A 20,788-nucleotide genomic window follows, 5' to 3' on the forward strand; every position below is an offset into this window, starting at 1 on the left:
ATTGTTTTTTTACTTATTACTTGCGCTACAATAAATGAATAAATAACTTAATCACGTATTGGTTCATTTGAATACTGGCCTATCACGGAACTGTCAAGTGACAAAATTGTCCAATAAGAAACATAATAGATACTCTTAAACAAGAAACAATGTTATTCGCCGCATGAATACACAGGTATTGTGATGAAAATTAAAAAAATCGATATCTCCTAAAGTATTTAGAATTTCTTATCTCCGCCGGTTGATTTGAAAAGAGGAAGTGAAAGAGCACAGAATAAAAGTATTTTCGGATTTTTAGAATTTTGTTTCGTATATATACCGCTACTCTACATATTTACCGGAATTATTAAACATGAACTTCCTTGAGTACACAACTACATAAATATTGATTTAATATTTGTGCACATCGCATTGACATCCCTATTTAATTATAACAAAAATTGGAATTCGGTGTTTTTATTTTGGATGTTAATATAATATTTCTACGTGTACTAGTAGAAAACATGTATTATGTTTTAACTGTTACAGTATTAAAAGATTATTTAATGGTTGTGTATGTTTATTTTCGCCCAAAAAAATATTTTGTACAAAAAATATCCTACAAGAGATTTAACTTTTGTTATAATATCTAATGTTGTTTTAAATTATATGTTCGAACCTTTCCTTCAGTTCAACAACTTAAATAGATATAATAATTTCGTTATGAAATTAAATTTTTCATACATAGTACACTATATGTTTTGAGATTATTACGAAATAATATATAATTTTATTTTAAATACATTTTTTTTGTTGCAAACGTACGGGTTTAAAATTCCAAATAAATGCTTAAAATTTTTCTTTTTTTAATGGTTCTTGCAATTGGAGAAATTGATTATACATATATTATTTAGGACATACACCATTGCTGATTATAATGTATGCCATAAGAAACCTCAATAACAGACAAGAAAGATAAATGCGCAAACATACAAAAAACAAGCTAAACTCAGGGAACATCAAAACATTTAAAACATAGACAAAAAATTACGTAGAAAGAACAGAGGGCTAAGAACGACGAGACATCAGCAACAAAAACAGTAAATAAAGACGAAAAATACTTTGGACAACTACCAGATTGATTTTTAGTACTTTTAAAAAAGATTCTATTGGAAAACATTTGACAAAGAATAGTTTGCAATACTAAAATAAAGATATCATAACCTTGTACACCACATAGCTTTAGTTATTTTTGCACATATGAAATACGGTTTATCGAGGTATAACTGAGTTTTCTTATAAAAATTGGCTAATAATTTTATACTTCAATTGATGTGTACATTAGGCAAAAAATTTTTATACCATGGAAAAGATATTAAAAATTTTTACTTTCTTTTGTTTTACCGTGCTTAATATGCGCAGTTAATACTGGAAAGCTATTCAGACAAGGGTTTACAATTAACTTCTAAATATTGGAGGTACTGGGGCAACACAAAACATTAATGGTAACACTATTTTGTATTGATACGGTTATTTTCATGTAAATGTACAAATTAACAAATATCTAAGTTTACATGAATATTTCTGTTTTATTGACAAAAAAAATTTAAGGTGCAAAACGGCAAACAAAATAACCCAAAAAAAACTTAACAAATAAAATTTAAAAAAAAAAAAAAACAGCGGCTATATAGAGACACACAGGTAAACCCAGCGATGTTGCAAAACAGCGACGACAGAACAGACGAACACCATAAGCCTCAGTTGAGCGACAAAACAGATATTTTGAAAACCACAACGATGGTAGCACAACATAACACAGTATGTTTTCCCCCAAGACAACAGTTGCGACGTTTCGGGAGAGAGATCTATTCCCGTCTTAAGGCACACACAGACAGGTTTCTCATAACATAATTACAGTTTAATGAGTAATAGTGTATGTCCGAAAATACATCTTGAATTAATTTACCTATTATTTAAAATGTTGTTTGGCATTGGAAATTTTATTTAATGAACTACACTTAATTTGTTGATATTCACATAGATACTGACTTTCTTTAAACAGATTTGTGTTTCGTTTGTTTTATGTGTATATTTGTTTACACTTCTGTTAACACGGCACAGGTATTAGTGCAGAGAAGCTTATTCAAAAGAGGAACCTGTTTCTATAACAATAAATGTCAAGAGCGTAGTAAAAAAAAGGGGGGGGGGGGAATTAGGGTTGCCAGATTTATTTAGACAAAGAATTTTATTTTACAAAAGTTACAATGGCAGGAATTTCAAAAAGTTATTAAGGGATCGTCAACTAACTTAAAAGTGTATTTTCAAGCATTATCTTTGTAAAAGAGTTTCCGGAGGAGGGACTGGCGTCTGCCCTCCCCTTCAACAAATACTGTCTACACCCATGGACAATGTGTAAAGAAAATCACATGTAGTTACACGCACAAGTACACGATATACTCAAAAGACGTGAATTTAAATTTTCGAGACTGTAAGTTTTTATAGTTGTACTTATACTATTTGATGTCATATATTTTTCAAGACATGTGATGATATCCTGCATGGAGTACTATAGTCTTGCGACGGTCAGGTCCGCTGCCTTCAAACTTCGCGCTTCGCCACGGGCGTAGGCGCATCTTCCCCCTCCCTCCTTCCCCCTCTAAGTGTTGTGTATTGTTTCCCCTGGTCACCCCTCTCGGGGTTGGCGCATGCGCGCTGTGCCGCGCCGATTACATGTAAGCAGCCGTCAGGGTTTTAGTTAGTCATGAGCATGTAGTCTTCATGTAGAGATTTCTTTATCAACGATGTGTGAGAGCAACCTCGGAGAGGAAAGCTATGTAAGTGTCGTATCTTGTGAGTGAGGCGGTGGCCCTTGTCATAATGTAATCCGCGAACCTTAACTATTGTTTTTGTTATCCATACTAATATTATAAAGCTGAAGAGTTTGTTTGTTTGGTTGTTTGTTTGAACGCGCTAATCTCAGGAACCACTGGTCCGATTTGAAAAATTCTTTCAGTGTTGGATAGTGCATTTATCGAGGAAGGCTATATGCGATATTATATTATCAATAACATTAGGGATCCTTACTAAAATTCCAATTTAGAATCAAATGCGTTGGAGGGGGTTAGATAAACATGCAGTACACGTACGAAGTGTGTGCTAACAATGCTGCTAGAAGTTTATTTCCTATTGCCTATTAACATTGTTGCCACGCACTAGATGCCTTATCATTCTTAATTTTCCCATACAAATAAAAAACACCCGTGTGATATTAACAACGAAGCAATCAGTACCCTCATATAGAATACATAGAGATAGCGTGAGGTATATATGTAGATATAAAGAGATAAATACAGATAGAGAGATACATAGATATATAGGAATATATATGTAGATAGAGATAAATATATATTTAGAGACATGGATAGATTATTTGTATATGTGTAATTACTTCAAACATATTACAAAACAAAACTGAATGACGTATTGCAATGCATGCCGAGCATTAGCTAGATAATGGAATCTTTTCAATATTAGTAATCCCTTATTTTTCAGTTTTTTTTTCTATATTGCTTTATAGAGTCTAGATTACATACAGACCAGGTAAACAACCATAAACTGGCAGAACAACGTCTGTCGGGATCTGAAAGTGATATAAATTATTTTGCACACTTGACATTCAAATTAAGAAGACAATTACTAACTACATCTGATCTCTAAACAGTTCCCCTTCACCCTGTGTTCAGTCCGGGCAACGCTGGGTACTGCAGCTAGTCTAGTATAAATTCTCTTTCGGCTGCCACCTCGGAAAAATTATGTTTCAATTTAATTTTCTGTCGTTTGCTTTTTCATGCATTTACTAATTTCTCCTAATTGGTTACTCAGAACTGTTCTCCCCCGAGAAGTCAATAATGATATTGATAATGATGATGTTATTTATTAGTATGTAAACCTTATCGCGGGTAATATTTTTTGGTTCATGCATTTTTACCATATGTTTAAAGTATTTATTATCCTGTTTTTGTGGCGTAAGCCTTGTAATTGTGTTGGTTGACATAACGGCCCTTTTGGTGGTTCGTACAGGTATCATACTATCATACTCCAGTTATGCGGGTGTTACTTGCATTGAAGAATGTTCATGGCCTTGATATTTGTAATGCTCTTCTAGATTAGGCGTAATTATTCGTGTGTATCCCTTTACGATTTGTCAAATATTATTGCTTGAGGCAATCGTATTTCGCTGGATTGGTTTTTTGTATTTACCTATGTCTTAATGTTCACGGACATCATAACTTCTAACAATTCATGAAAATGGTGTTTCACCTGTCAGTATTATCTTGGTAATTTGTATGAAATGTTATATTTTGTATTGTGTACCTTAATTAGGCTCTGGGCTTAATATTTGAAACTACCTTCGTAGTCCCTGTTGAATGCATTGTTTTCTAATACACAAACACCTTAGTCTTTGCCGAATTATTTAATTTGGCCACTTCTTGTTTAGACTGCAATTATAGAAAGATAAGCTTTCAGTCTGAAACTATGTATTTGTTATGTTATGCAATGATCGTACACTCACGCTTGTAGCATGAGCCATCACTACAAGGCAATCTGAAGATGACAAAAGATACATTATCGAAGTTTATGGACCGAGTCGTAATGCACTAGATTAGTATCCCAGAGAACACTGGTTCAAATTCCGGCTGGCCATCGTCATATTGTTTTGACGTGAAGCGTCTTAAAAATCACAGCGAAACATTTGGGTAACAGAACAGACGAAAAGGTCTGTATCATCTTTATTTAACATTTTCCTAACTATATAGGCTTCTGCCTGAGACACATTTATGAGTCTTCCCTACCTAGACCTCCCAAATAGGTACACTTAGTTTTAATTTAGGTTAGGAAAAAAATTATGTTCAGTGTAGCTCACGACTCAGACGCGATAGCGCGGTGATTCGTGTGTTTGTGTATAGAGAACCGACAACACTGGGCAATACGGATTGTACATTCACCAAAAAAACATTAATTTTGATATTATGCCTTCGGTATCTCATTTATCATATCTCAGGCCAATGTTAAACATTTTCGTCGAATATTAATTGAAATGAATAAATAGTAAGCTAACATTTAGTGTCTGTTTTGAATTAAAATATTTAGTACGTCATCAATGTCTCGTTTTTAATATTTTAATTATAAAACATTACATTAAAAGCGACTCGCTGACATAGAAGTTTCACGTGAAACCAACAGCTGTGAGTCTCAATACAGCCCAACCGATATTTTCTAGAAAATTGGTAGGATGGTTCCGTACTGTAGGTCATGGCTAATTCCCTTCATATTGTCGCTCTCCTGTGGTGTTGTGTTTTGTCGTCTGCATTGACCTAGCTATTAATATGTTTACGGACAAGCAAGCATTTCAGAATAAGAAGAAAAAATATATCGGAAATAGGCTATTCTTCTGGTAAACAAATATAAAAAAAATTCAAGGCTTTCATAAATAAATATTCTGAAATGATTTCGTTGTCATTGACGCAGTTAAAATATAGGCCTAATGTCACAACCACTTAATCAATAAAACTTAAACAGCAAACATGAATCGCTCTAACTATTCCGTATTAACAGTTGTGATTGTTTTGATCTATTCTTAATGGCAATCGTTTTTCTGCACATCTATAAGTTAAAATACTTTTCCAATGGTTTTCACAGCACATGATCAAAACATAATGCTGGAATCACAATACCCTGTAACAGCCACAAAATGACAAAAAGAACACTACAGCCATTAAGAAGTAAGGTCGTAGTGAAGTCAGCCCACGAAAAGTGAACCTCAACAGCCCATCAGATACATAATGTGGGTATTATTAATTATGTAGTAACGTAAACATTTTTTTTGTGAAATAATTCATGCTTAATTTTATTTTATCGTTCTTTTGATAGACACGGAGTAAAATACATAAATTCAATTGAATTGCCACCTCAGTACTATAGATGACTTTACACCTGATGGTGATAATCTGTCGTGGCATTTCAAACATATGATATAAAACATGCAATATTTTACTTACTTAAACGTCGGTTGTCAGGTAATTGTGATTTTTGGTCACAAGATTGCATTTCATATCAAATAGTGACATGGAGTTAAAACAAAATTAGAATCACAAGACTTTGTATGCTACTTATTTATACAAATTATATCTAAGATAATAGACATAATATAATCATGTCTTTCGAGTATTAGGACTGTAATTCAAGATAGTTTTACATTATGGCATTTTTCCGTCGCCCCCTGGCGGAATTCTTCGATTATGGTACTCTTCCAATATGGTAGTTTTCCAGTATGGCAGTCTTCCAGTATGGTAGACTTACATTATGGCAGTCTTCTCCCGGAAAAAAAGGAGGAAAAGTGCCATAATGGAAAACTACCATATTTTTTTTTTATTTTTACAGATCGCGGTTATAAGTATACAGTGCTGCTTCCTATAACCCATTTTTGGAAACATTTGTTTCTATTAGTGAGCGATCTGTTGAGTTGATTTATGACTGTAAATACAGAAAGTCACCGTCCGAAGCGCTATCTGTAATCTTTTAAGTTAACCTAAGAAACAACTAGGGGGTTTAACAGCGCTACCTAGCGATGTATTGTTCACACTACTTCGAGAGAAAATCAGCCGTACTCATTCCATGGAGTGTATAAGAAAATATGGCAGAATTCCGACTTGCCCTTTGAAATTATGGCAGTTTTCCGTTATGGAAATTTTCCGCCTTTTTCGAAGAGGCCAGGCGGAATACTTCCATTATGGTAGTTTTACAGTATGGTAGTCTTCCGTCGCCCCACTGAAAAATGTCTCGCATATGCAAGAAGCCGTGTTGTTAGGAGACGAGACTCGTGCGAGACTACCCTGGATCAGGGGTCTGAGGGGTAGCCAACTACCCTCGTGACGGCTCTCTGCTGTTCTAGAGGATCCAGAAGTTCCAGTGAGTCACCGCCACTACTCACCATAGCAGACCCGGCGAGACTCCAGCAGTAGCACCGGCCCGGCTACCTCTCCCGGCCAGGACTACTCACCATAGCAGACCCGGCGAGACTCCAGCAGCAGCACAGGCCCGGCTACCTCTCCCGGCGAGGACTACTCACCATAGCAGACCCGGCGAGACTCCAGCAGTAGCACCGGCCCGGCTACTCCCATGGTGCGAGCACTACTCACCATAGCAGACCCGGCGAGACTCCAGCAGTAGCACCGGCCCGGCTACCTCTCCCGGCGAGGACTACTCACCATAGCAGACCCGGCGAGACTCCAGCAGTAGCACCGCCCCGGCTACTCCCATGGTGCGAGGACTACTCACCATAGCAGACCCGGCGAGACTCCAGCAGTAGCACCGCCCCGGCTACTCCCATGGTGCGAGCACTACTCACCATAGCAGACCCGGCGAGACTCCAGCAGTAGCACCGGCCCGGCTACTCCCATGGTGCGAGGACTACTCACCATAGGAGACCCGGCGAGACTCCAGCAGTAGCACCGCCCCGGCTACTCCCATGGTGCGAGGACTACTCACCATAGCAGACCCGGCGAGACTCCAGCAGTAGCACCGGCCCGGCTACCTCTCCCGGCGAGGACTACTCACCATAGCAGACCCGGCGAGACTCCAGCAGTAGCACCGCCCCGGCTACTCCCATGGTGCGAGGACTACTCACCATAGCAGACCCGGCGAGACTCCAGCAGTAGCACCGCCCCGGCTACTCCCATGGTGCGAGGACTACTCACCATAGCAGACCCGGCGAGACTCCAGCAGTAGCACCGGCCCGGCTACTCCCTTGGTGCGAGCACTACTCACCATAGCAGACCCGGCGAGACTCCAGCAGTAGCACCGCCCCGGCTACTCCCATGGTGTGAGGACTACTCACCATAGCAGACCCGGCGAGACTCCAGCAGTAGCACCGGCCCGGCTACTCCCATGGTGCGAGGACTACTCACCATAGCAGACCCGGCGAGACTCCAGCAGTAGCACCGCCCCGGCTACTCCCATGGTGCGAGGACTACTCACCATAGCAGACCCGGCGAGACTCCAGCAGTAGCACCGGCCCGGCTACTCCCTTGGTGCGAGCACTACTCACCATAGCAGACCCGGCGAGACTCCAGCAGTAGCACCGCCCCGGCTACTCCCATGGTGTGAGGACTACTCACCATAGCAGACCCGGCGAGACTCCAGCAGTAGCACCGGCCCGGCTACTCCCATGGTGCGAGGACTACTCACCATAGCAGACCCGGCGAGACTCCAGCAGTAGCACCGGCCCGGCTACTCCCATGGGTGTCGTCGGGCGCGCTACTCCACACACGCCTCACTCGCTCCGCCGCGGCAGTCCGACTGCCTTGGCGAGGCATCCACACTTATTTTAAACAAGCCGCCCCCTCCCTGCGCCGCCCGCCGCTACATACGGCACATGTGTATCTGCGAGCCGCCCCGGGCTGTGTATGATGCAGGGCCGCGCCTGTCCGTCTGCTCAGCGTCAGACCTCTGCGCTTCTGTCTGTGCGCTGCTCTCTGCTCGCCGCTCGCCACACGCAGCTAGCTGCCCTCGGAGCCGGCTGGGAAACAGAACAACGCAAACATCTGCAAATAGTTAGCAATGTTTATCAAATATACAATTTGGCATCCACGAAAAAAATAAATATGTTTTAACCAAAAAAAGTATAATCATTTACATAATCTAGAAGGAAATTATTGAAAACTTAAAACATATTAACGTTACAAAATTATTAACTCGAAGTTACTGAAATATGTATCCGCTGCTAAGCCAGGAATAAGTATTATACTCTTAAATGTTTATTTGGAACGTCAAAAATTTTGCTAGTAAAGTTTGTTATTGGATATTATCACTAACAGGCCTTAACTCCCGTAAAAAAATTTTTTTTCTTTTTCGTAAGACGGGAACGTTTGACTTAGTAAAGTACATGTTTTCAGAGTCGAGGATGCTTTAAGACCACGTTGTGCTCCGCTGGTGAGCATAGCAGTTGTTGTTGGCCTGTGGGGTGGTTGGAAGCGGGGTCCGGCGCTAACCTGGAGTCCTTGGAGCTGCGGTTGAGTCAGTGAGAGGCGAGTGGGGCCTTAGAGCGGTTAATGGACCTGGGAGTGTCCACCACCCAGCCACATTCCGGACATTTCAATCCACACTAATTTCCCGAGGAATAAAACGTGAGATTTTTCTCTCAAATTGGGCATGAGGCCATTTGAGAAATTGTTTAAGGAACAAATGTAAAATTTACCAGTAAAAATCAAACATTTACCCCATCCTTAATTCCCACTCCGAAACCTGTGTCAGAACATACTGATGTACACTACTTACATCATACTTCAGCGTCACTGTACTGTTAGCGTTCTTTAAATGGTTTGTTGTCCGCCTGCATTTAATCTGTCTCGTCGTTGTTATTCCACTGTGTTCGTCTGTGTTGTTATATTATTTTTTTTCCGTGAATAAGTATCTTCAACGGAACTTTTGTGCTGTGTGATATTTATATGTTGAACATTTTTTGGTCCGTGCTGTCGTCGTTGTGTTGTTCATGATACTTGTTTAGTTTCATCGTTGGTTTAGTTTGTCCGACATCAGCTGATTCAGTCTTGTTTTCCGTGAATTTTTTATCTTCGTATTTTTATTTTTGAATTTTTCCATGATAAACAGTGCAAAAATGCAATGGCGTATGTCCACAAACTACATTAAATCATGCACTGTTAGCATTGTAAGGATTATTAATATGAGTACATTAGCCAGCTGTTGGGAAGAAGAGAACACGTTGGTGGTACAGGAGGTTGTCTACAGGACAGCAGAATTTATTCTCTTGACTCCCGCGACGAACAGTGCTGCAGTGCGGCGCAATCCGGCTCCTGTGTTGCCCCTATGACGTAGACCGCCCGCAGCACGAGGCAGCGAGGCGGGTGGGATAACAGGCGGGCGCCGGTAACTCATGTTGCAGTTCGCTGCGGTGTTGTGGTTTGCCTCTCCTCTTCCCGCCGAAGTGAGAGGGCCTCGCTCTTGTTTATCCACACAAGTAGTTACAGTCTGTTACAAGCTGCAGGTTAGTCAGAGACCCACAACACACACCTCACGTATATCGACATTACAAATGTTTATATGGTGGCAGGCATGATATGGTTGAAAGTGTTCCTCTTACATGTTTTGTATGAAGCGATGCAAAGATGAGGCAGTCATCTTAAATTTGCCAGTTTTTGATCTCTGAATTTAATGAAAAAAATATTTGAATTGGCAACACTGTGCTTTATTTCTGATAAAATAATAAATTTCTTATAATTATAATTTGGCACATCCAGCGAATTTGTAGCTACACAAATATTGTAGTAGGACAATATAGGAAAGTGGTTGAAAATCCGCGAAACAAACGATTGAAGCGATCATGACGGCATGATCTGTACTTAGCCTTGTAAACAATGTTGTTGGTACGAGATTTTCGAGTTTTTATTTCTATTTTATTGCTATTTAATGCGTAAATGGGTTAAAAACAAAATCATTAGAAGTGTATGGTATTTTGGCTACAAATAATTTGCATTCTTAAGGCTTCTACAATAATATTTAATGAAGTGTAGGGTTTCCGAATTTCAGTTGACAATACATAGAGGTGGAAATGGGCAGAAGCATATGTACACAAATATAAATTCCAAATGTATGCTAGGATCGCTGTAACAATGTCTCTCGGACCTCGTCCATGTTAAGGGACCTGATCTTCCTACGTTGTCTTCTACGATATTTGGCTACACTCCGCGAAGAATTATGACTTGTGAGAGCTTATTGTATATATGTACTGGCATCTGCCTGTGCTGTTATGATGCTGCTACAGCACTTCGAGAATAATTTTGTTCTTTAGAACACAACTTTGAATTCCTTCAGTTTTTTATATTGATACGTCACTGCCGCTACCATTAAAGTATTTTATGCTTTTTCGGTTTTGTATGTGTACAAATAAGTTAATTATAAATTGTTGATGACAATCAAAATTTCGATATGTTTTAGAAATTGGTATTCGTTAAATACCCCTTTAAATGCAAACGTATTAATTTTATTATTATTATTTTTGATTAAGTCTACAATTTTTCATTGTTTTAATGTGTGAAAGAAACCTTATTCAAATATAAGTTTCCTCGGCCTTAGTAAGATTGTCACGTACAGTAGTACATCCAGTGGTACAGACATCAATAAACATTTATATTTAAATAAAATTACAATAAGAGTATGTAATAATAATAGTGTGAATAATAAAGCAGATAGTGGACGTTTGAAGATTATCACTGAAACAGATAATTCTGGAAAGGTGGTTACAGTTACACTGCTTCTACTAGTTCTAAGAATAGTTTAAAACTTAATTAAACTTAAACATAATCTAAGTTTGGGTTTGTTCACTTCAGTATAATTTCTCCTCCAAAAGTAAAAATATCTGGGAACATGATTTATAACAAGGACGTTAATACTGGTGAGAGTAGTAAACATTTATTTAAATAATCTTACCCGATTAAAAATTGATTTTCTTTACATTAATAATAAAAACATTATTACAATAATATTCTATCGACTTTTGGCTTTCTCTTTATCCGCCTTCATTTATATATATATATATATATATATATATATATATATATATATCCAAAAGTAAATTTGCCAGAAATAATTTTTTAATTGAATTTTTTAATACAATTTTGACGATAATTCGTTGAATTAAACAGGAAATTCAGCATTCCCAAAACAAGCTTGTGTGTGAGTGTTTCTAGTATCTTTATTCTACGTGCGGTATTTTGACAAATGCAAACATTTTAAAAATGGCATCAATTTACAAATAAATATAAAATAAATATAGTTGAACGTTAAAAAGTGCAATTAATAATAAATAAAAAATAATGGTAAACATTCTTCAGAAAAAATCGATACATAAAAAAAGTCAAAAATTAATATTTAAAGGAAAATGTACAAGTACCTACATAAGTTACAACAGTGCATAAAACCTTACTTAAATATTAAAGAAATCTCTTCATCAGTTAAATTATCCAGCCAAATGTTGACATATTTTTATTTTATTTATTTTTGTTTTTCACTTTTCAGGGAGAATAACTTCAAATATTGGAAGCAAAAATTCTAAACATCTCTGAAATTGTTTTATGGAATAGAGTGATAGGTAAATTTTTGTTCTGTCTGTACCGTGTAGGATAATTATAAGTTACATAATTGATTGATTTTCCCTTCGATACAGAATCGTTATTGCATCTCTAATATATAATATTTTAATATAAAATACTCTTAGAAGTTTAAAATGTTCGTTGCATGAGTATGTATTTTGTTAAACTTCACTAGTTGAGTCAAGGAAAGTCAGTTACTTCATTTTATTATGAATATTTAAAACCCGTTTTAAGCCAAAACTATAATCTTTAAGTTTCGCATACAAGTTTCACCTCAGACATAAATTAAAAAAAATTATTTCTTCTTCTTTGTTCCTTCAGTTCTCAGTGTTTTACTCTCTTGTCGTCCCTCTGTCTCCTGCCAGCAATGAGTCACCACTAAGAGGGGAGTAGGAACAGTGACCGAATTTCAGAACCGAGAATTTCGGTAATAGTCTTTAACGGAACCGAGAATTCCCGGTACCTTCAGTTATAAGTATCATTTTTTTTCTATTAATTATGCAGCGGTCTGGATTGAAGTGGTACTAGTTTTGAACGATTAATGGAGTTTTTAATGACCAAAAGTTAAAAGATAAAACATTTGACAATTTTGTATTGCAAAATGTATCTGCTATCTCGTGAACAAATAAATACCTTTACCCTCAGTCTTTAGTTTTCGAGAAAATAAAATCAACAAATAATTATTTTAACGCATGCAAAACCACAAAAGTATTAAGTTAAAATAACATTTATTCTTTTCATAACCAATATGAAAGAAAAAAAATTATAACATAAATAATATAGGCTAAACAACCACAGCTGCATGACCGGCGCGGCAGGCCACTTCCCCCCCCCCCCCCCCAACAATCCCTCACCAGAGGAGAGTATCACATGAAAGTAGCCTTATCGCGCAATGAAGACGAAATTTTGTGGTGTCGAAGTCGAGTCCTGAAAGTAACGAAAGAACCGGGAATATATATTTTTTCCAAGTTAGTTTACTACATAAAAAGTACAGAGAATTCCCGGTACTTTCAGGACCGGGATTTCGCGGGACTTTTGGGACCGGGATTTCGTGGTACTTTCCGGACCAGATTCCCCAGATCTGAACTATGCCACGCAGCGACTCGCGCAGCCAATCAGCGCTCGAGCCGCCGCGCTGACAAGAGGTCGACGCCCCAAGAGGACGAGTGGCGCTGGTTCTGGGATCCTCCAGGCAGAAGGTCACCGTCATCTAGATACATGTATGCATATAAATGGAAGTTGGTGCATATGACATTGATAAACTTCGACACCGTTTGACCGATCACCAGGAAAGTTGGCACATCGAAATGTTTTCTCGCAGATAAGGTTTGTACACTGTCAATTTTTTTGAAGTGAAACTTTTTTTGTTGAGGGGGCTACCAATTTTCGAGCGTTACGAACATTCCAATCGCACGAGAGGAATGTTTAGGTGCGTGGTGGGGGAACCGGTAGAGGAGGAGAGTGCGTCAGCGGCGACGCCACTCCAACTAGCGGTCGAATGGGAAGACGGCAAAAGACGTGGGGGAGGGGGAATAGGTACGTAACGTAGCATGCTGTATGCCGGACGGGGAGACGGCAGGGGAGCAGGGGCGTAGCCAGGGGGGGGGGGGGTTTAGGGGTTCAACCCCCCCCCCCCCTTTAGCCCCAAATCTTTAATTAAATTTCTTATTCATCACTCAAACAAATTTCATATTAAAATTAATAAAAATTTTACCATTACAATATTTAAATTTAAGTACCGAAAACTGCTAAAATAGCACTATTTTACACCTTAAAATCCAAATTTTCCCGGGGGGGAACCCCCGGACCCCCCACTTTATTACGGGGGGGGGGGCGGCATGCTTCTTAACACCCCCATACACAAATCCTGGCTACGCCACTGCAGGGGAGACGGCAGGGGAGACGTATAAATGACGCAGCAGTGATGCTACGGAATTCTCGTAACGCTGCTTGTGTCTGTCTACCCCTCAGTTTTGGTAACGGCTAACAATTTACACTACCATATTTATTTTATTTAATTTAAAGCATCTACAATTTATTTATTCATGTGTGCAATCAAATGTATAAGTATCATTCATTTGTATGTGAATAGTGTGATCCAAAATGTAAATAATTTATCTCTAGCCATACCTAATGAGCAACAAGTTTCACTTCTGACGCATACGCTTTTTTTTTTGTAACTCTCCACTAGATGGCGCTGCAGCGCATCTACTTCTGTATCGTTCAAACCGATCTCCCATTGGTATATTAATTTTTATAACAGAAAATCACAGGTCACAGGCATGCAAACAGTGAGTGCGTGTCATTCCTGTATGTCCGCCACACGGTCATATAGCAAGGTCTGGCAACTTCCTATCCTCCGACCGCTTGGTGGAGCTCGTGGCGGCTAGCGAAGTAACGGCGCCAATGACAGTTTAGTTTTGAACTTCGTCAATGAATTTCCCAGGCCGGGTACTGCAGCTAGTCTCTTTTGTAGCTGTATCCATTGGGAAACGAACCGATTTCCGAACTCCAAAGACAGAAGTGTTTTTATATCGAACGTTATTTACTATAATCCCCGAAAGTTGCCGGACGTTTCCGACGCACGCCGCATCGCCCGTGGCTCTCGCGGTAACCCGCGGACACACCGCCGCACCGCGCCGTGCGTGCGTGCGTGCGTGCGTGCGTGGTGACGGCAGGACGCCGAGTGACGCCGCCGAAGCAACGGTGACGTCACTCGGGCGCGGTATTTCAGGCGCCGACTATACTTAGCGCGACCCCGGGCGCCGCAAACAAACACTGCCAACTGCACGTGCTCGCTAGTCGCAGGTGCCGTAACTGTGGTGTCCGTACCGCAACACCCGCCACACCGCCGTAAAACCATTACAATACCACCGAAACACAACCGCAACACAATTTCAAACAAAACCGCAACACCACTTTAACACCACCTCATCACCACCGCAATAACGCCGCAACACCATTACAATACCACCGAAACACAACCGCAACACAATCACCATTTTAACACCACCTCATCACCACCGCAATAACGTCGCATACACCATAAAAACACCACAGCAACGGCACCGCAACACATTTCCAACACCACCGCAATAACACCGCAACACCTTTGCAACACCACCGTAATAACACCGCAACACCACCGTAAAAACGCCGCGACACCATTAAGAACCACCGCAACATAATTTGCTAAACACTGCAACACCCCCGCAACACTATTGTTACACCACTGTAATAACACCGCACCACAACATTGCTATGCCGCCCCAATGACCAGGAGGTAATTAGGTGGAAGTAAAGAACAACCAAGAGGCGGTGAAGGATCCCACGAAGTCCGAAATGAAAGAGATGAAGAGGGGTAGGATAATATGCAGAATGAATTAATGGATATTCAAAAAAAAAAAAAAAAGAAGTAGATGGACGAAACCAGCAAAACATCTGAAGAGATAGTGCAGTGTTCGGAGCAACATCTAGCTGAACATAAAAAGATAATGGACACAGCAGCTTGAACAGACAACCAAACAGAGGGTGACAGAGGTAACCGAGGACTACCACCGAATGATTAAAAAAGCTACAGTTACTGCAAACCGGAAGATGATCACTGCGAAGACAAGATCGAAGGATCTACCCAGAGCCACCCACCATTCAAATCACTAACTTTCGATGGTCATTCTTCCTGTGCAGTTCACAGGTGACAGTTTGAGTCAGCTGCAGAAGTAAACGACGAAGAGAAGGCAACATGATTCAGTTTGGCATGCGAGGACGTTCACCCCAGATGCTTCAGACCAAACCTGTTCCGACCAAAAAGGACTGTCCAGTTTTAGTGAAAAATCTCGAACTACACGGGCTAGTTGTACAGTACATCTTTGAAGACGCACCAACAGCGGTCATTGGATACAATACATGTATTTAGAGCTGATGCTAAGTGGCTTGCGCCCTTACTTACCAGAGGCTACCGCGGTGTTCCATTAGCTCCCCAAGTACATTCATAGATAGACTGAGGGGTACTGAAGCAAAGCAAACTCTTCGTTTGGAACCCAAGCTGTGGTAGTGCTACCATCTACGCCCGTTTTTATTTAGATTTGCTTTTTTTGTACGATCTTTAAAATTTTAAGAAAAAAGCCGCTTTAGTACCGGAACGAAATATAAGAAGATACATGTTTTTATCCAAGCTTGAACATAACTATTGTCTCACAAGAAGAACACTCATGGCTATAGCTAAGTCTTATAGGATTCACAAGTATTTATATAGAAAAAAATTTCAGTTTGGGCAATAATCGTACCAAACTAATGTGGATGTTGCAGTTTAAGATCCTAGAGGGTCAACTAACTAGGTGGATTGAACAGCCATGGTAGTGTTATTGCCAGATATATAATAGAAGGGGACGATTTCACAGTTATGTCGATGCTCTCTCGGTATAAAATCACGCAAGACAGGCTGCGACAATTGCAGAAAGGCAAAGAAAACTAAAGGAAATGAAGACACCCACTCCACAAATTTCATGAACAGTAAATATTTATGATAAACCACCAACATGAAAAAAAAATAACTGTTGACAAGACCTTCTGGTAAGGGAACATTCTCTGTTTTGCTACTTACAGCAGTTTTGAAAAAAAATAATTTGTAGCTCTATATTATACTGTAGTGTATTTAAAATCGGGCAAAATTCACAAATATTTAACATATTTTTTATTTAAAATATTTCACCAACACTGATTTTGTCAGCAGGACGAGCTGGGGTCAAAAGGTTGACCGAGTGTCTATGGTGGGCCGTGCAGTTGGTCATCCATGACGAGCCTGCCAGTAGCGCTGATGCCCGCCTCGTACTCCGAGTCGCCTGTGCGCACGCTCAGTAGCTGCCGCACCGCGTCTGCAACAACCGTCCTCAGTAGCTTCAGCGCTAGGGTTCCAGGTCGTGGAGCTACCACCTCATGCCACTAGATGACCTGTCAGGTGGAACCACCCTACTACACTTATAAATACACTGACTTCTGCCACACGTCACCGTTGCTGAAGTGCTAGGGTACCTGGTTACCACCCCATGCCACTGGTTGGCCTGCCAGGTGCAGCCACCCTACTAACCTCGTCTCTTCACTGACCAGCCTTCTGACAGCTCCTATAAGCACTGGACAGAGGACACTCGGTATCTGGTGCGCTAGGACGCCAGGCTTGTTGCTGGACGTCTTACAGCACCTTTGCCACTACTCTCGTCAAAAACGCTCGGCTTTGTGACCTACTACTAAAACCTTACATTAGACGCCCAGCAGGTAATCATAACCACAGCCACTTGGTCTATTCACTCTGACACTCTGACCTTTTATCCACAGCAGCACCAAGTCCCCAATTCGGACTTTCTGCACCCTTTACTCGAGTCAAGCATTAGTAGATAATTCTTCCATTCAAATATGGATACGAGACAGGCATGTTAATCTTACCAGAACACTGCACATGCATTTAAAATCAAGTGATAGTTTTCAAATATCAAACCTGCATGGGAAGTAAATGTTATGTTCTACCATAACCGAAATACAATAATTATTAAAGTAACTAAAAGCAGTGTGGCCTGTTGAAACACTCTGGAGGTTCCATATTGCTCGGTTCCCACACGCCATCTTGCACGAGCACACGAGCGTGCAGTGCTACAGGCAGCCGACGATGGCACCCGGCTGACAGAAGGCGCAGGTACTGAACTGTTTGGCCCCAGGCTTCCTTGTTGTCTCTGCAGAGCGGAGGGGAAGGTGCGGCTATGCAGTCTGTAGCCGGCCTGGTAGGTCGTGGCAGGCACCTTCCATCCCTCCGGCAAGGACACCCGCCCCGGTTTAGGAGCGCGCTCTGCAAACACACCGGATCCCAGCTGCTATAGCGCCACCTTGCTGTGTCTTCAACCAACGCACCAGCGGTGTCGGCAGTCTCTCGCACTTGGGGTGATGCAGTGTGTCACATACAATATGTTGAGCACACAAGTAGATTTATGAGTCTACCCAAGTTTGAAATACACTAGCCATCAACGCAACATGCGCTGAAGCATCTAGGTCTCAAGTTACTTTTGTGCTAGAGCTTTTCTGTATCGCTCGTGACGACATGGTCCACCAAATGATGATATGAACCCCTGTGGCTTGGATGTCGCGTGCCCGGGACACACGGGGACCAACTTGCCTCCCCCGCAGAAGTCGCCCACGTAAGTGGACACCCCTGGCAGCTCCTGCAGCCGCACCAGGCACTCCTGGGGCTCCGTTCCGAGGCGCGAGTCCAGCCACGGCAGCTGCCCCCGCACCTGTCACGGGGCCATCAGCCAGTCGACAACAGTCACACATCCGCCCGTCAACATGCTCCAAAAACATTTACTGTGAATTTTTTCACGGGTGAACGCCGAATTCATAAATTTATTTTAGTGGCTATTCGGACTTTACCCAATAAACTTGGATAACGCAAAGTTAACCTTGAGTTAAGTCCAACAGCAGAAATCGTGCGTTGGAAAGAGAGAGTAAATGCCCATTAAAATACAAACTGCACACATTGGATGAGACATGCTTTAGTGCAAGTACTTACAGATAGATGTCTCAGTGTTGGTATTGTCACAGACATGCTGCCTCCAGCATCCAGCCCAGTCAACACAGGCTATAGAGGTGCAGGAGGAACCCGATGATGAGGTAGCTGAGAGGCTTCAAATCGTGAAGTCGTGCTCGTAATGCTCATGAGGATGACATCTACAAAAGATGCACATTTTAAAAAATCTAGTTGTTTATATGGACTCCAGTCGAGAGAATTGTCACGCAGGGACCACCCTAATTGGACAAAGGTCCAAAAGTCTCCAGCACGTCACTGAAGCTGTATCACCCTCAGCATGTCCTGGGGCTGGATGCTTGCTGCAAGTGTGCTTGGCCCCATCTTACTGGGTAAGCATGGGCCCCGAGAGGGGGCGACCCACCCTGTCCAGGAAGGTGCCGGGGTGCTCCAAGTGAGGGTCAACAGGGGGTGGAGCTTGGCACAGCGCGTCGTGCGACACCAGGTACCTCTTGAATGCCGAAGACAGCGCGTCCCCGGTGTCGGCCGGCTTCAAGGGCTGCACCCTGCAGCACGCAATGTACCTTGTCACTGACCGCCGCCGCCACTAAACTAGTCTCCCATACCAGACTGCCGTTTGTGGTCACCAGTTTCCAAAGTTAGTATGTACTGGTTGGGTCTAACTTACCGGGCGGTGGAAACCTAAGGCCTACATCCTGTGAAACTCTATCCACTGACTTGCGTAGGCAGTTGGCAGTCCGCAAGTCGGACCAAGTGGAGGGGACCTGTTTTCCAAGTCTAATTCATATGTTGGGCTCTGGATTGGTAAGATATGTAAGACGACTCCTATTCTACCCTAAAAACGCGCAGACATAGGAGGGGAGGTGGCGGGTGAGCCAGCCTTCGGGCCGGAAAAAAGTGCCGTGTGTTTTAAGATCTTCGCCATATGGTTCTAAGTTGTCGCGCTATCCGGGCTATCCGCTTGAATGTCAGTTACATTTTTATAACCATGAAGTATCTTTCAAGGAGAAAAACCAGGGGAAATATCAGGCGACATTACAAAAGTCTTGTTCGTGTATAACAAAACAATTCAAATGCTGAAGCAGGAATATTACTTTTTTTTTTTTGACGGAGATAATTGTTCAATTCGGATTTATGAAATGAAAACCCATCTGTAAGATAAAATTATTATTTTTTCTTCAATATGACTGACTAGTTTAATGAAATGAGCGCCCCTACGGTCGCCGGTGCTCCATCGCGTTCGTCGTGAGGGGCAAGGCAGCTACTACTTTACGAAGCGAACAGTGAGTCAGGGATCAGACTGTACAAGTCACTCTCTCTTCCTCTCCTTCCCTTTCTAAATGGTTTACAGTAGGTACCTATGCATTAATATTATACTATTCTAATAATAATTTATATTATTTTGCATACTAAATATTAATTCACCTTTCTTTACGCACTACATATATGCTAAATATCCTGTCATTAACAGAAAAACAAAGTTTTAAAATCAGACCCTCAGGTAGTCATTCAAACAGGTGGCTGAATATAAAGTAGAGACAACGCCAGGCCGAGGGACGAGACATAACCTCAACCTGCAGAGTGTAAAAGCCTAACCTGTCGACGCGCCACCGCACGTAGTCTTTCCTGTAAGTGGTGTGCAGGTCGTGCCACAGCCCGTCCATCGCGGCCAGAGGTCCGCCTCCAGCCTTCAGTCACTCGGCCCTGTGACAGTCACGCCGCCATTTCCTTGTTGTCCCCGCTCGCCCAGCGCCATAGAGCAGCGACGAGCATGGAGAGTACAACCGTTGCAGTTTGCTAACTGTGTGTAACTCGGCCATTGTAGCAGAATAACTTATAATATTTTACAAAAACCTTTTTAACGTCTTAAAAAACATTGCATCAATCATTAGATGAATATATATTTTTTTAAGTTAGGAAAATATAAAACAAAATATTAACTCATCCAGTGCAGTCGAAAGAACCAGCTATGTATTAACATTACTGTAATTTATAAAGCTTTTTTTTTTCACCTTCAGGTTTCTTATTTTTAAGTAATGTCGAACAGTTATAGTGGAGACATGAAATTTCAAGGACGCATCATTCCGGTGTGCAATGCATGCTAGAGTTCTCA

The 20,788-nt window shown here is 41.2% G+C and overlaps 2 protein-coding genes across 2 annotated transcripts in view; both read right to left on the minus strand.

The window, feature by feature from the left end:
- The window catches only part of LOC134536175 (rho GTPase-activating protein 6-like), a 139,064-nt gene extending 130,729 nt beyond the window's left edge, over positions 1-8,335 (minus strand). The window contains exon 1 of the mRNA XM_063375813.1: positions 8,227-8,335. Within this exon, the coding sequence (XP_063231883.1) occupies positions 8,227-8,278 (52 nt within the window). The 5' untranslated portion in view covers positions 8,279-8,335. The remainder of the gene's footprint in view (positions 1-8,226) is intronic.
- An 8,312-nt stretch (positions 8,336-16,647) lies between these two features.
- LOC134536178 (uncharacterized) lies at positions 16,648-20,436 on the minus strand. The gene is made up of 5 exons (XM_063375815.1): positions 20,272-20,436; positions 19,079-19,220; positions 18,307-18,424; positions 17,842-17,982; positions 16,648-17,020 (listed from the first exon to the last, which is right to left on the minus strand). Exons 1-5 carry the CDS (start codon positions 20,337-20,339, stop codon positions 16,911-16,913), a joined length of 579 nt encoding a protein of 192 aa, XP_063231885.1. The 5' UTR covers positions 20,340-20,436; the 3' UTR covers positions 16,648-16,910.
- Positions 20,437-20,788: the final 352 nt, after the last annotated feature.

The sequence above is a fragment of the Bacillus rossius genome, chromosome 10 (genome assembly GCF_032445375.1).
Source record: "Bacillus rossius redtenbacheri isolate Brsri chromosome 10, Brsri_v3, whole genome shotgun sequence".
Lineage (NCBI taxonomy): Eukaryota > Metazoa > Arthropoda > Insecta > Phasmatodea > Bacillidae > Bacillus > Bacillus rossius.

Bases quoted from the DNA above. Each gene is read 5' to 3' on its own strand.
- LOC134536178 (XM_063375815.1), bottom strand. From the start codon at position 20,339: ATGGACGGGCTGTGGCACGACCTGCACACCACTTACAGGAAAGACTAC. The intron at 19,221-20,271 runs GTTAGGCTTTTA...TGCGTGCTGCAG, and splicing joins GTGCGGTGGCGCGTCGACAG to GGTGCAGCCCTTGAAGCCGG. The intron at 17,983-18,306 runs GCAAGTTGGTCC...GTGTGTTTGCAG, and splicing joins GGGCGACTTCTGCGGGGGAG to AGCGCGCTCCTAAACCGGGG.